The sequence below is a fragment of the Amblyomma maculatum genome, chromosome 7, assembly GCF_055883805.1.
Source record: "Amblyomma maculatum isolate TAMU_Amacu chromosome 7, ASM5588380v1, whole genome shotgun sequence".
Taxonomy (NCBI): Eukaryota; Metazoa; Arthropoda; class Arachnida; order Ixodida; family Ixodidae; genus Amblyomma; species Amblyomma maculatum.
Window position 1 is genome coordinate 85750618 of NC_139350.1, and position 16136 is coordinate 85766753.

General features: G+C 48.5%; 1 protein-coding gene across 1 annotated transcript in view; it reads left to right on the forward strand.

Annotated features, from left to right (window-relative positions):
- LOC146183861 (complement factor B-like) overlaps window positions 1–16136 on the forward strand; it is a 202918-nt gene that overhangs the window by 147230 nt on the left and 39552 nt on the right. The window contains exon 16 of the mRNA XM_084609203.1: window positions 4456–4623. Within this exon, the coding sequence (XP_084465329.1) occupies window positions 4456–4623 (168 nt within the window). The remainder of the gene's footprint in view (window positions 1–4455; window positions 4624–16136) is intronic.

The following is a 16136-nucleotide window of genomic DNA, read 5'->3' on the forward strand; positions in this document are numbered from 1 at the left end:
TGAATAGCATTACTAAGAAGGATGTCTACCCGCTTCCCCACATTGACGACACTCTCGACCGGTTCTGCAATGCAAGGTACTTCTCATCTATGGATCTGAAGAGCGGATATTGACAAATTGAGGTCGACGAAGAGGTCGCGAGAAAACCGCATTCATCACACCAGATGGCCTTTTTGAGTTCAAGGTGATGCCATTTGGCTTCTGCTCCGCACCAGCCACATTTCAACGAGTAATGGACGCCGTTCTGCCAAGCTTGAAGTGGCAAATTTGTTTGGTATTTTTGGATGACGTTGTTGTCTTCTCCTCAAACTTTGAAAACCATCTAAATCGACTGCAGACAGTGCTGGAAGCCATCAAGTCATCGGGATTAACGCTAAAAGCAGAGAAGTGTCACTTCCTCTACGAAGAGCTGCGGTTCCCAGGTCACATCGTTAGCAAGGATGGTATTCGCGCAGACCCGGAGGAAACAGCTGCAATCGCACAATTCCCACCGCCTGCCGACAAGAAAGCTGTGCGCCGATTCTTTGGGCTGTGCGCTTATAATCGACGATTTGTCAGAAACGTTTCGCGCATCGCCGAACCGTTGACGCAGTTTACAAAGGCTGACTTATCTTTTAAATTGAAAGCGCCACAAGGTGAAGCCTTTGACGAACTCAAGCGCCGCCTGCAGTAACCTCCTGTACTTGGCCACTTTGATGAAAACGCCGAGACCGAAATTCACACCGACTCGAGCAGTGTGGGCCTAGGAGCCGTTCTCGTCCAGAAGAGTGCCGGACCGGAGAAAGTAATCGCCTACGCTAGCAGGTCCCTCACAAAAGCTGAAGTCAATGACGCGACGACCGAGAAGGAGTGCCTCGCGATCATCTGGGCCACTTCTAAATTTCGTCCATACCTATACGGCCGACCATTCAAGGTGGTAAGCGACCATCACGCGCTCTGCTGGCTGGCTAATTTGAAAGATCCCTCTGGCCGCCTTGCCAGATGGAGCCTACGACTTCAAGAATTCGACTTGACTGTAGACTATAAGTCGGGCCGGAAGCATTCCGACGCAGACTGCTTATCACGCGCTCCCGTCGACGCTCCCCCGAAGGACGATGACGACGACTCCTTTTTGGGACCGGTAAGCGCAAGCAGTTTTGCAGAACAACAGCGATCAGACCCTGAGCTGAAAGCGCTAGCCGATTACTTAGAAGGAAAGACCGCTTCCCCTCCTGGTGTGTTCAGGCGACAATTATCCTCGTTCGCGTTAAGCAATCGGCTCCTCGTGAAGTGCTTCGCACCCAACAGGACTGCGCAACTCCTTGTAATGCATAAAAACTTCCGGCTGGAAATTCTGCAGGCGTTGCATGATGAGCCCACAGCAGGCCATCTCGAATTCGCACGCACGTTGCGTCGAATCCGGGAGAAGTACTACTGGCCGCGACTAAGTTGCCCACTACGTGAAGACATGTCGTGAGTGCCAACGACGGAAGACTATTAGACCAGCAGGACTACTAAACCCGATTCCGCCCCCAGACCTGCCCTTTCAACAAATTGGGATGGATCTCCTCGGCCCTTTTCTAGCTTCGTCTATGGGTAACAAGTGGATCATCGTGGCCACTGACTACCTTACCCGTTACGCCGAAGCAAAAGCACTACCAAATGGTACCGCGGCAGAAGTCGCCAAATTTTTTGTCGAACAAATTCTTTTGCTGCACGGCGCCCCAGAAGTGCTGATCACGGACAGGGGAACGGCGTTTACGGCAGAGTTGACGCAAGCCATCCTGGAATACAGTCATACAAGCCATCGACGACCAACTGCGTACTATCCTCAGACCAATGGCCTTACGGAGCGCCTGAACAAAACAATCGCGGACATGATCGCCATGTACGTCGACGCTGAACACAAGACCTGGGACGCCATCTCGCAGTACGTGATCTTCGCGTATAACACGGCAGTCCAGGAGACGACCAGAGCGACCCCGTTCAAGCTTGTGTACGGCAGGGACCTCGACGCAATGCTGCCCCACGTAACCAACGAGGACAACCTTGACGTCGCCGCCTACCTGCAGCGTTGCAGAGGAAGCCCGACCACTCGCACGTCTGCGTATTAAAGATCAACAGCGCACCGACAGCCGACGATACAACTTACGACGACGCCACGTAGAGTACAACCCAGGAGACCAAGTGTGGATTTGGACACCAATTCGCCGTCGCGGACCAAGTGAAAAGTTGTTGCGTCGATACTTTGGGCCGTACAAAATCATTCGCCGCGTCGGATCCCTCGGCTATGAAGTCGTTCCCGACGGAACGTCAGCATCACAACGGCGACGCGCACGCCCAGAAATTGTACATGTTGTACGACTGAAGCCGTATTACGCGCGTTCAAGAATCTGTGGTGTTTAAACTTTGCATTGTTGATGTTTAAGTTGCTTTGTTTTGGAACATCGAGGCGATATTTTTTTAAGGGGGGAGTAATGCCGCGAAACCTTTAAAACTGTATTTGTTGTTTTTTTAACAGCCGCCGGCATGCGGCCTTATCACTGTGGTTCTGGCACGCTTATCAATTCTCTATCCCGTGTTTGTTCATGCTCGTTGTCGCGAAACAACGCGTTATCATTTTCGTTGTCGCGAAAGATGCGCCGAGATCTGTCTTGAAGATTCCGATCACTAGCATAGGTTTCCACAATGCTCCAGGGTGTACTTCTAGCAGTTTGCGACATCATCTGTATTGTTCTGAGCAGCCTTTAAATTGAGCGATGACAAGTGTGACGGGCATTCTTTGTTCGACGAGCACGTTTCTTGCTATCGCCGCCGCCGAGTTGCTTAGTTCTTTTGCGGGCGCAGTCAGCCCAATAAAGAGTTCAGTGCAATCACCGACTCTTCATTTGTGCCATCGACCCTGGTCACCACCACGTGACAATATAAAAGCATTGCGTTAAATTACTACACATTAGGCAAGCAGAAATGAATGACATCGTTTCTATGCCATCGCCATAAAGGAGAATGAATGTAGTAAACTGGTAGTACGGAATAAAAAGATAAAATCAAGAGTTCTATTTTCAAATTGCTATCTGACAAATTATGAATGTTATTTATGCAAGTTGCAAATGGCTCGTCCCCTAGCATTTATAGCTTTCTGATTTTTATCTTTCCGCTGTTCGGGGTATTGTCGGCGTTTCTCCTCCCTTTATTAGTTGAAATGTTGAATTATATATGCTCTGATGTATGCAGTCCACTTAGCCTATACACTTCAGAAACAAATACTCTCTCGCCACAGGCAATTTCTGTACAACTTTAGCGCTGTGTTTCTGGACACTGCAAATCTTTCCTAGTATTGTGTTTTCACTGTCGTAGCAACGCAGCTATAGGTATATGCTACACAGAAGAAGGCTTCGAAACAATGCTACTACACATTTTTTAAAGGGCAAATGACACAACTTCTGATTTTTATTTGACAAGGCATGACACGTATCTTTAAATAATCGATCCATTTTATCTGAAAAGGCAAAAGAACTGTACTTTTACTGTCAGACTTGCTTTGTGCACGAGCATTTTCGTATATGTAAGGGCGTTCTCCCTAGTTGTTTAAAGGTAAGCTTGCCACATGCTTCGTGTGACCAGAAAGTGTGACCCGAAAACGTCTTTCGCACTGTCGGTAATCCAGCGATTGGCTTTGGGCTACGGGTTTGACGCAACAGAGCGACTCAGGCTATGAGAGACGCCGCAGTTGAGGGCTCCGGAAATTTCGACCACTTGAGGTTCTTTAACATGCACTGACATCGCACAGTAAACAGGCACGTTGCTTTTCGCCTCCATGGCCAGATTCAGTGCCGCATTGTTGGTCACAGCAGTGAGCCTCCCAACCACTTCACCACAGCGGCAATGAATCCAGAGATTGACAATAATGAAATCAACTACTGATAATTAATAGTAATATAATTTCGTTAGAAATGGCCCTAGTTCGTCATAGGTAGACAGTGGTATTCATTGTGAGTCGTAGTCAAAGCTATAGTTAGTAATAATCATGGTTACAGTGTCTATCGTCATAACAACTCAATGTAGGGGGTGCGCCTTCATGTTCTGAGGTGTCTGAACCGCCAGGCCTTGACGTAAGGCCGTGTACAAAACGACTCATAGAAGTGTGGACAAAAGTGCAAAATCCGACCAGTAAAGAGGAGAAATGCTTTTGCATTTCCACACGTAACGAGGATGAAGTGACCCCGGTGTTTACTGCAACTTCCCCCCACCATGTCAAGAAGTGGTACATCTACTACGCGCGGCACTTGCTTGTCTTTGTGGCTGTGTATAAAGCACATCTGCCACTCTGCGCTTGAGTGTGCGTCGCCGTGTTCGGGACGCTATAAAGCTAACTTTTCTGTGACTACTCGTTTGCTGGGGACCAGTAAATTTAGGCCACCACTTCAATCACAGTGTTTCTCATATGGATTCTAACGGTTTTATTTTTCCTGCCAGGATTTATCACCAGTGATAAAAATGCAAGGACGTTTGTCATCGAGAGCATCGTGATACATGAGGATTACAACAGTTCAACCCAGGTGAATGATATTGCCCTCATAAAGCTGAAGCAGGCCATTGTGTACGAGAAAGCTGTGCGGCCCATCTGCCTGCCACACCCTCAAGGTAAAGAAGAAAATCCAATATTCACGTTTAGCGTTGCCGACACGCATATCTGAATACCAGCATGTGAATGCAAAGTTCTGCCTCGACATCCTCTTTTCTTCATTTACATCACGCGCGGATAGCTCCTTCGAAATTATAAGCCTAGTGGCAAAACTTCGCGGCACAGAAAAGAGAATGTAATCATTGTTATGATTGACTGACACCTTCGCGAATGTTGTAGTCATGCGTTCACCCCTAGCCTTTCCAGTAAGCACTTTTGTGTGCTCGTTTCGCCCGCCTGTCGAGCACGCATTCAATAGATGCGTTGACAGTATTTACTTCGTATTACACTGTTGTCTTGCTGCTTTCTGATAACGTAGTCGTCAACGAATTACTCCCCCCCTCCCCCCCCCCATCATTGGTCTTCCCAGAGGACCGATTCTGGTGCCATGCTTCTTGGAGATACTGGTTCGTGTACTTGTAATTTAGTACTGAATCAGGAATGTATTAACTAAATTTTCAATTATGGAACAATTACTAAGTAGGATACAGGTAGAAGGAGAGGAAGAAGATAGTTTACACGATATAAAGAGTGTCTCAGCAGGATGAAAAAGCAGCTATTGGTATATGCTCCCAGGTTCTTGACTGGAGTTATTCATTTCGGGTCTAAGACTATACGCCAATTTTCGCTGCTGAGTTTCTGGCCTTTAGTTTGCATTGACTAAAATCCCTAGTAATATTTCTAAGGTTATTTTTCTTTCTGACAGCCTATCCGTGCTGTCACCGCTCGAAAATTCGACGGACACTCTGCTTTGCCGTTCACTTTATTTTTTCCTTCCTCCTCACATTTAAGATTTCCGTTTTCAATGGATCCCAGGCCACTGTTGTATTACATATAATGAAAGGGCAGATTTTTTAGCAAAATCCGCTCTTAGTGGACCTTTTGTCCCATTCATACCTAATACCGCTTATTTAACTTTAGCACGATTTCAAAATTTCCAACGTCTCCATCACCTCAGTAACGAGCCTCCTTTCTCCACCATATTACCAACACCTCAGATGGCCCTGGCGTGGCCGCATGTGTGTTTCAAGGCTATGTGAAGTGTCTACGACTATCTTGCGCTGCAGATTACCGAAACTAAATCTGTATTTATGTCATTCGGGGCTATCCGCTACTAACATCTGTGAGTCTTGCAAAGAAATTGAATCCAAAGATCATGTTTTTCTCTTCTGCCGGAGGTTCGCATCTCTCCGCAAAATTTACTTAGCAACTCCCCTTTCGAGATTAGGCCTTCCACCAACTATTCCGGTTCTCCTCACCTTCGGGGCAAGCGTCAAGGGATATGCCTTAAAACCAGTTTGCGAATTTATTAACGATTACATAATTTCAACAGGTAGATTCCTATGCTAGGTACGATTTCATTACCTTTTCTTTTCCGTTTTATTTTTTTTCGAACTCTAGTTAAAGATCCATATTTTTCTGAATACTCCTGTCCTTGAACATAAATATTTACAATCTACAATGCACCCTGGCCGATCCCCCGCCGTAGGTATGTGCCATTTTGTCTCACGTCATCATCATCATCACTGAACAAGGGTAAAGGGGGTATGCCTCAATTCGCATTTCGAGCCAACGTTTCGACAAGTCCACTTGTCGAAACGTTGCTTTTACCTACGAACTCAGGCGTACCCCCTTTACCCACGTTAAGTGCTCCTTCATACTAAGTAGGATACAATCATACGCAACCTCTATAATATTAAAGATCATTCGCAGTTGATATAACGCCTTGATTCAGACGATCCATGAGAAGTTGCCCGTGCCGCACAGTGGTGGCGTTTCTGAATACGGATTTAAGAGTTCTTTCGTGTTCTGCTGGTGATTTCTATCGCTATTTAGAATGAGTAACTGCAGTTTGCTGCTCCAGCTTATTTTTTTGGTCTCTTGATGCCATACAATCCTCCGAATGCTCACAGCCAAGCCCATGATTTTACGCTTACTATAGCAGAATTTCTCGAAAATGGGCTCTTTAGCGCTGTAGCGTTAACACCGCAATGCCATTCTTTCAACTGGGACACCCGGCACAGCATCCACTAGCCCGCAGTGTTTACAACGGCAGTGGCGAACGACCCATTTACTTGGTTTGAAACCATAACAGGCATCGATGCATCTGGATGATGGCGCCACTGCATAGTCCTAGGACGATGATTACCAAGGAAGGAGGAGAATAGCAGGAGAGCCGAAGATAAATGTACGTGGTTGTCAGGAGCACTAGCGCTAGCAGTGCAGAAATGCAATGTCGTAGTAGTCGTGACGCGAGCCCCTCGGAAAGTGAATACAGACCATGGTTAGCATGCAGACATTCACCGGAAAGGGATTACTGTGGAAGGAGTGTACGGCGAGAGTGGAAGAAAACTTCATTAGAAAATGATCTCTACTGTGACCTGCCCAGAGCATGGCAGCTATGGAAAGAAGAAAGTCATCTTGGAAGTAGAGCATGCCCAGAACAGAGACATTCGTAGCAAGAAGGAGGGTATCACGGGAACCATGCAACCAGCAAGGGGCCACAGTGGAAGGGACAAAGGGTTCGGGAGCGCAGTGCAACGAGGTTGTGACCAAGAGAAACTAACCGCAACGTAGTAGTCCTTGAAGTAAGGTGGTTTGGGTGAAAGGAGGGTATTGCCATTTGGTATGGAGGCGCAGTCGAAATGCGGCTATCACAGGAAGGATTCGGTAAGTGGTTAACCTAAAAAGACTGGGGATGTTGCGAGGGCAAAGGAGTGCGAAGCGAGCACTTGGATACTAAGGTAGCAGAAGGAATAGGCAAGAAAATGTGCAATTGTTGATAGGGGTACTGTCCAGAGAATGATTGTCATGGATGAAGCATGCTAAGCATAAAGAAGGGCATGGCGACAGCGGCTAAACGTGTAGGGGGAAGATAAGTGATGAAGCAACCGCGTGAAGAATTATTAGTGTGAAAGGGGGAAAGAGAGCAGAGTAATGTGACACGCTCCGTCTTTGGGAGCTTCTATGAAGCACCGGCTCAAGGAGGATACCCGGGGTAGCGGAATGCAGAAAAGTGCAAGAAGCGGTGCACCCGCCTTTTTCTTTTCTGAGAGTCCGTACGTGCCTTCTACCTTCTCATTTGCATATGCTTATCATCTTCTCTTTGGGCTATCCGATTCAGTGAGGGGATTCAGCCTCGACATCAAAAGCAGCTAATCGTGAGAGTCATGCCTTAAAGGGGCGATGTCAGAGTTGTTCGATGTGTTTTCTTTTATACTTCTGTAAATAATATATAGGTCTGTGATTCTACTCGCAAAGTTTTAGCGCCTTTTTAGCGCGCAAGGTTTTACGCGGCGTATGCTATAAAAATGGAATAGAAATCGGAATCGGGAAGCTCCTCCCACCGAGAGAGACCGCCATTTTGAAATGCTCATGCGCCCTCCGAAGAAAACATACTGCGGAGCAGTGTCCGCAAAGCAGGCTGCGGACATGTCACAGGACACGTTTTTTTTTGCAATACGGGCATAGTGGCAGGCCCTCATGCAGAAGTGCTTCATGAAGATGTTACCGTACAAAAGCGATATAGAGAAAGGCATCGTGTCTTCAACATAATTAAGGCACGGCCACAGTCAGTAGGCTGCGTCGTTAAGTCATTAAGGCCCTTAGGTTATCGACGCACTGATATGTCGCATTTCACCGGCGACAACACCCGCACGACCAACGGTCGCCTATTACCATAGTGTGAGGTTTTTGGCCCCGCGACGCCGACGGAAATGATCAGCAGGCGGTCGCTCGATCTGGTTTGGTCGGATCGGAGGCCGAGCGAGAACTTGACACCCGGCCGATGACTGAACGGCCTGAACAGCTTCTCTTTAATTTATTTGTTTATGTATTTATTTTTATTTACGTATTTATTTTACCCTCAATGCCAGAGGTATTACAGAGGGAAGTAGAGGTTACAAAACGAAACAAAGAAAATAAAATAACGCAGACAAGTCATTCAACTTTATAAACAATGTTAGCGATGGCAGTACGGAAATGATCAATGTCTTCAATACTGCTGACTGGTGCTGGGGCGTGGTTCGTCCTTGGAGGTACGAGGGATGTAAGACTCGCAGCATGTTTTTGTTCTGAACAGAGACATCCCGACCTTGTGAGTCTGATACAGTCGTGGAGAGATGTACGAAGGCGAGGGAATCAGTACGGTACGAATCTGGGGACAGGTGTGAAATATTTTCTGAAAAAAAAACAACAACAAATGCGCGAACATTTATGACGAGAAGCCAGTGAAAAAGAGGTTAAAATGAAATACAAGTGATAAGATGACAGTTGTGCAGGATGTAACGAACAGAGTTATTCTGAACCATTTCAATGGCGTGATTTAGGTTAGAACAATATGGATCCCAGATGGACGCAGCATATTCTAGTTTACTACGATCATGTGTTTTGTACAATAGGAGTTTATGAGGGCTTGGGGCGGAAGCAAATTTACGACGGAGATAAGTGAGCATGTGATTAGCATTATTAATTCGTGTTACTGTTGAGTGATCGTGTGAGACCTGAAGAGAGTTCAAAGCCTAGGTAGCGGTAGGAAGTGACGGATACGAGAACTGTGAAACTGTGTTATTTAGAAAGTAGAGCATAGAAAATTATAAAATTCTAGAGACATGTAAGAACTTATATTTAGGGGTAATAATATCTATTTTCCACAAATTACACCACGTAGAGATAGTGTTACGGACTTCTTCTCAAACAGAGCACTGATGAAGAAAGAAGGAAGAGGAAGAAGAAGTGCGCGCCCGTTCGACCTTTGTCTTGTGGCACTTGTGTCGTTCCCGCTAGCCGTGTGTACCTAGCATACTGAACCGACTAGAACTTCTCAATCGCGACGCTAAGGGCGTAACATTCTGGTGGAGAAGCCGGGTAACGATCCCTGGCCCTACACACAGCACCGACACAACTGGAGCCTCGCCGGAGTCGCCGCCTTGCGGGCCTCAAACCGCAAACCAGCGCCATGCAATCGGCCGATGACCCGCAAGCAGCCCGTGGTGACGCGGTGATCCAGGCTGAAGACCGGCCTGCGGGCGCAGCGAACAGTTCTTTGCATCACTACCGGGAGCCTCGGACTTTCGCAGGAGCGGCAGGCGAGGACGTTGACGAGTGGTTGACCCGCTACCAACGGGTGAGCCGCTACAATCGATGGGACGCCGCCGCTAAGCTCGCAAACGTGGTTTTCTTCCTAACACATACCGCTCTTGTTTGGTTCGAAAACCACAAAGACTCTCTTACCACCTGGGATCGTTTCGTTACTGAATTGCGGTAGTGCTTCGGCGACTGTCTTGCACGAAGGAAGTGAGCTGAACACACGCTTACGCACAGAGCTCAGCTACCTGGGGAAACATGCACAACTTACATAGATGAGGTCCTAAAGCTATGCAAAACTGCAAGCGCTAATATGACCGAGGAAGATAAAGTAGGACATCTTCTGAAGGGCATCGCAGATGATGTTTATAATTTTCTAATTGCCAAAGGTGACCTGAACGCCGTCTGTGATGTAATTCGGCATGTTCCCACATTCGAGACATTGAAGACTCGTCGCATAACGCCACAATTTGGGCGGCTCGCCAACGTCCCATCTGTGGCGAGCATTGAAGACAACGTCATGGACTTGTCGTCGACGATCCGGCAAATAGTTGGCGAGGAACTGCAGCGGTTTGAGCCCCCTGTACGGTCTCCATCATATTTGCCCTCTGACGTTGTCGGCTCTCGAGGGCCTCTCTCCTTGCTCGCTTCAATGCCTGTTGTGAATTCTATCAAAAAGGCAAACGCGGACGCTTGCTCCAACAGCCCGACGCCAAGGTTCGATAGCCCTGGTCACCCGCCTCGCTACGACTGGCACCCGACTAACTTCTTGTCGCACTATGATCAGCACTATGAGTACCATCCTCAACCACCACCTGCTCGCTATTTCCGGCGTCTAACCCAAAGACCTGAAGATGAGTTTCGCTACCCAATGCACCCTGTCTCCTCGGAGCCCTCCAGGGAACAAGTTTTTCGTCGCACAGCCCCCGTGTGCCGCCGCTGCGGCATTGAGGGGCACATAGCTCGATACTGCCGCAGCCGCCCACTCACCCGTTACGATCGGCCCGTCCAAAATGCTCCGCCACGTAACCATTTCTACGACTCTAATTGGCAATGGCCCCCATCTTCGTATGAATATCCCCAGACCAATGGACCGCGCAGCCACTCTCCTGCTTCCGAACGAAGTGTCTCACCACCACCTGCCTCTTCTGCGCGCCGCTTTCCGTCACCACGGCCACGACGGCGGCCGGCATCGCCTTTGCCGGAAAACTAGTCAGCGCGGCCTCTGGAGGTCAGGTCGCTGGAGACTGTGCGCTGCCTGAAGAAATTCCTCCATCTGTTGTTATGTTAAAGAACACGGTCTATGTGCTTGTGGATGGTGTGGCGACAATAGCTTTAGTGGATATCGGGGCAACCATTTCAATAATGAGTTTATCGTTTAAGAAGCGGTTAGGACGCAAAGTTATGTTTGTTTGGGACAGAAATGTGAATTTTCATAGCGCGGGTGGTGAGGTGTTGTGTCCCCTGGGAATGTGCAGTGCTTCGGTGTCCCTGGGTGGAACGGTATTCGCAGCGGAGTTTGCAGTGCTTTCGCGATGCACGCATGACATAATTCTAGGTATTGACTTTTTGAGAATGTGTGGCGCTACGGTCGACTGCCGCTCTGGCGAACCCTGCGTTGATGGTTCCCTTCCTTCTGGACTCTTAGAGAAGCCACACGTGCGTGAGGATGTGTTCTGTGTAACAGAGAATACCAATGTGCCAGCCTTGTCTATAGTGTGCGTCCCAGTTTTGTGCCCTAGCCGTGCTTCCGACACCTTCGACGCTACAGTGGCACCGCTTCATTCTAACTGTGCAAAGAAATACACTCTGGTTCCTCATTGCCTACTGTCGGTGGTCAAGGGTTGCTCACGGCTGTGGGCCATTAATTGTTCTTCGCAACCAGTAGTTTTGCCTGTGAATATGAAGATTGCGACATGTAGCCAAGACGACGCCCCGTCGGTGGCTTTGGTTACTGATGCACCTGGCGAAAGTGCTGCCGCTCCAGCCCCTGACTCGCAACTACATCGGATGATCAGCCGCTCTGTGACGCTTTGGAGGCCTTACTGGTTAATTATTCTTCCATCTTTGATTTTTCGGAGCCTAGCGGTTCACGGTGCATTCCCGTGACACGTACCCGGCATCGCATTGACACAGGCTACTCACACCCAATTCGACAGAAGCCATACAGAGTGTCACCAACAGAACGCCAGGTCATCAGTGAGCAGTTTCGAGATATGCTGGAAAAGGGTGTTATTCAAGAGTTATGCAGTCCCTGGGCCGCCCCTGTAATTCTGGTGAAGAAGAAAGATGGTACATGGCGCTTTTGCGTCGACTATCGCCGTCTGAATGCTGCAACAAAGAAGGATGTGTATCCCCTTCCGCGGATCGATGACGCCATAGATTGTCTGTTTTCGGCATCGTATTTTTCATCCGTCGATTTGGGATCGGGATATTGGCAGATCCCTATGCACCCTGACGACAAGGAAAAAACGGCATTTATCACACCCGATGGCCTGTTTGAATTTAATGTAATGCCTTTCGGGCTCTGCAATGCTCCTGCAACTTTCGAGAGATTTATGGACGCTATCCTACGGGGACTAAAATGGCAAATATGTATGTGCTACCTCGATGATGTCGTCATTTTTGGCCGCACATTCGAAGAGCACAACGAACGCCTCGCTCTCGTGCTTGACTGCTTTAAAAACGCCGGTCTAGTACTTAATTCGAAGAAGTGTCGCTTCGGTAAGCGTCAGATTTTGGTACTAGGACACCTCGTCGATCGTGAAGGCGTCAGACCTGACCCTCAAAAGACCGCGGCCGTTGCATCGTTTCCAACACCTCAGAACGTGAAGCAACTCCGAAGTTTCCTAGGACTGTGCTCATATTTCCGCCGCTTCATTCCCCGTTTTGCTGACATTGCTAACCCGCTTACGTGCCTTCTCCACAAAGACGCTCCCTTCGAGTGGACATCAGTGTGACTCTTCTTTTTGCCAACTCAAGTTTTTTACTAACATCACATCCGATTCTCCAGCATTTCAACCCTTCTGCTCCAACGGAACTGCACACGGACGCCAGTTGTGTTGGCATTGGTGCTGTGCTGATTCAGCGTTACGGCGACAAGGAACATGTTATCGCTTACGCCAGTCGTTCCTTAAGCAAACCTGAACGCAATTACACAATCACTGAGCAGGAATGCCTCGCGGTAGTTTTCGCCGTTCAGCGGTTTCGCTGTTATCTATACGGGCGGCCCTTCACAGTGGTCACTGATCATCATTCCCTGTGCTGGCTGATAAACCTCCGTGACCCATCTGGCCGTCTTGCACGGCGGGCAATCCGTTTACAAGAGTTTGATTATACAGTTTCATACAAGAGTGGACGCCGACACGCTGATGCGGACTGTCTCTCACGTTTACCGCTTCCCACAACGGAATGTGACGCCGACAATTTTGATCATTACATCGCTGCGGTTTTACCTCCATTCCCCGATACCCGTACGTTCCGCACTGAGCAGAGAAAAGATGAGAATCTGCAACCATTCTTTACCGCTGCAAGGGACCCTACAGCTTCCAGTCCCTATTGTATACGGAGTGGTCTTTTGTACAAAAAGGACTATTCTCCCACTGGTCTCCGCTACCTTCTGGTGGTGCCCGTCAGCCTACGCTCCTCTGTTTTGCGCGTTATACACGACGACCCCACCTCGGGACACCTGGGATCTGCGCGGACGCTCTATCGCATCCAAGAACGTTTCTACTGGCCCCGGATGCGTGAAACCACTGAGAGGTATGTGGCTAGCTGTGCTCAGTGTGCGAGTCACAAACGCCTCGCCGGCACTCTTCCTGGTCTTCTTCATCCAGTGACGCCTCCAAGATCCCCTTTTGAGAAAGTCGGGGTAGACCTCTTGGGACCCTTTCCCAAGTCTCATTCTTGCAACCGCTGGATCGTCATCTGCACTGATTACCACACTCGTTACTGTGAGATGGCAGCCCTTCTATCGGCTACTGCACACCAAGTCTCCCTCTTCCTGCTGCACTTTGTTATACTGCGCCATGGCCCTCCCCGACTGTTGATCAGCGACCGAGGGCGCCAGTTCACCGCTGATGTTCTCGAAGAACTCCTTTGTTTGTGCCAAACGCATTTCCGACATTCCACCCCGTATCATCCGCAAACAAATGGGTTGACCGAGCGAACCAACCGGACACTCACCAACATGCTTTCAATGTACGTCGCCGCCGATCACAAGGACTGGGACACTGTGCTACCATTTATAACATACGCATACAATATCGCCCAACAGGAAACACGTTACAGTCCATTCTTTCTCCTCTATGCCCGGTCTCCTCGACACATCCTCGACGCCATCCTCCCGTTCTTCACAGACGACGAACCTGAGATTGCTGAGATCCTCTGTCAGGCTGAAGAAGCCCGCCGGATAGCCTGCCTGAGAACTCTCGCCTCACAAAAGCGCTCGAAATCCCGCTACGACGACCACCATCGCCAAGTCACCTACCTCCCTGGAGATATGGTCTGGCTTTGGCGTCCACTAAGGAAGCGTGGCTTAAGTCAGAAACTGCTCGCGCACTATATCGGTCCCTATGTTATCCTCCAGGCAATTAGTGACCTCACCTATCGGATTGCGCGCCTTACCAAAAGTGGCCGACGTTCTTCACGAACTGAGCTTGCCCACGTCGCGCGTCTGAAACCCTGTCATCTTCGTACTGACGATTGACTCGCCCGGAGGGCTTCGCCTGCGACGGGGGAACTGTTACGGACTTGTTCTCAAACAGAGCACTGATGAAGAAAGAAGGAAGAGGAAGAAGAAGTGCGCGCCCGTTCGACCTTTGTCTTGTGGCACTTGTGTCGTTTCCGCTAGCCGTGTGTACCTAGCGTACTGAAGCCACTAGAACTTCTCAGTCGCGACGCTAAGGGCGTAACAATAGTATCAATGTCGAGTTGCAAGGCTCTGGAATCGTCAGAAGTGTAAATTTCACGGAAGACAACACAATTATTCATAAGCAAATCAATGTTACAGGATACACAGGTAGGCCATTAATATATTTGAGGAATAATAAAGGACCTAAGACCGGGCAGTGGTGGCATAGCGGTAGAACATCCGGCTCGCATGCAAGAGAACCGGGGCTCAAATTCTGGTGCCACGCGATTCTCCATCGGATTAAAACAAAAGAAAAAAAAAACATCCGCGTGTCGATGGAATTGCATAAACAGACTTGGGGTGCGACCTGATGCCAGTGAACACCTCCGGCAACGCACTCCCTCACCAGAACAGGTTTTGGCCATCCTGGTGCAGTAATTGGCCGCAATCTCTCATGATAAGCTCCATAAACCCCAGCCCTCAGTCAGCAGCGGCTGGGGAACAACTGACTACGGCGGCAGTCAGAACTGTAACGCAGCAGGGGGTGCTAAGAATGCCTGACTCCGCTGGACAGGCCGCCATTGGAAACTGACCCTGGCCACGTTTAACGCTAGAACCCTAGCTAGTGAAGCTAGTTCAGCAGTGCTGTTAGAGGAACTAGAGGGCATGAAATGGGATTTCATAGGGCTTAATGAGGTTAGGAGGCCGAATAAGGCATATACTGTACTGAAGGATGGGCATATACTGTGTTATCGAGGTTAACAAGACAGGCGACAACTAGGAGTAGGTTTCCTTGTCAATAAGTATATAGCTGGCAATATAGATGAATTCTATAGTATTAATAAGAGGGTGGCAGACATCGCAATTAGGCCTAATAAGCGGTATAACTGAAGGTTGTATAGGTCAATGCACCTACATGTAGTTATGATGACCAGGCAGTTGAAAGCTTCTACGAAGATGTAGAATCGGCAATGCGAAAAGTAAAGACGCAGTGTACTGTACTAATGGGCGACTTCAATGCCAAGGTAGGGAAAAAGCAGGCAGGACACCAGGCAGTAGGTGACTATAGAATTGGTGGGAGCGCAATAACTCAAGAATCATGAATACCTTCTTCAGCAAACGGAAGAACCGGAAATGGACATGAAAACGTCCTAACGGGGAGACTAAAAATGAAATTGAGTTCATAATGTGTTCAACCCCCGCCATTATGCAAGATGTAGAGGTAATCGGGAAAGTGCGATGCAGTGACCACAGGATGGTGAGGTCCCGAATTAGCCTAAATCTGAAGAAGGAACGCAACAGAGTAGTAAGAAAGAAACCAATCAACAAATTAGCGGTGAGGGGGAAGGCAGAAGAGTTCAGGATCTCGCTACAGAATAGATATTCAGCTCTAACCGAGGATGGCGACATTAACCTAAAAGTAATGAACAATAATTCGAGAGATATCATTACTGAGTGCGCGGTAGATGTAGGCGGTAGGATAGTTAGAGATGATACCGGTATGCTGTCTAAGGAGACGAAAGATTTGATTAAGAA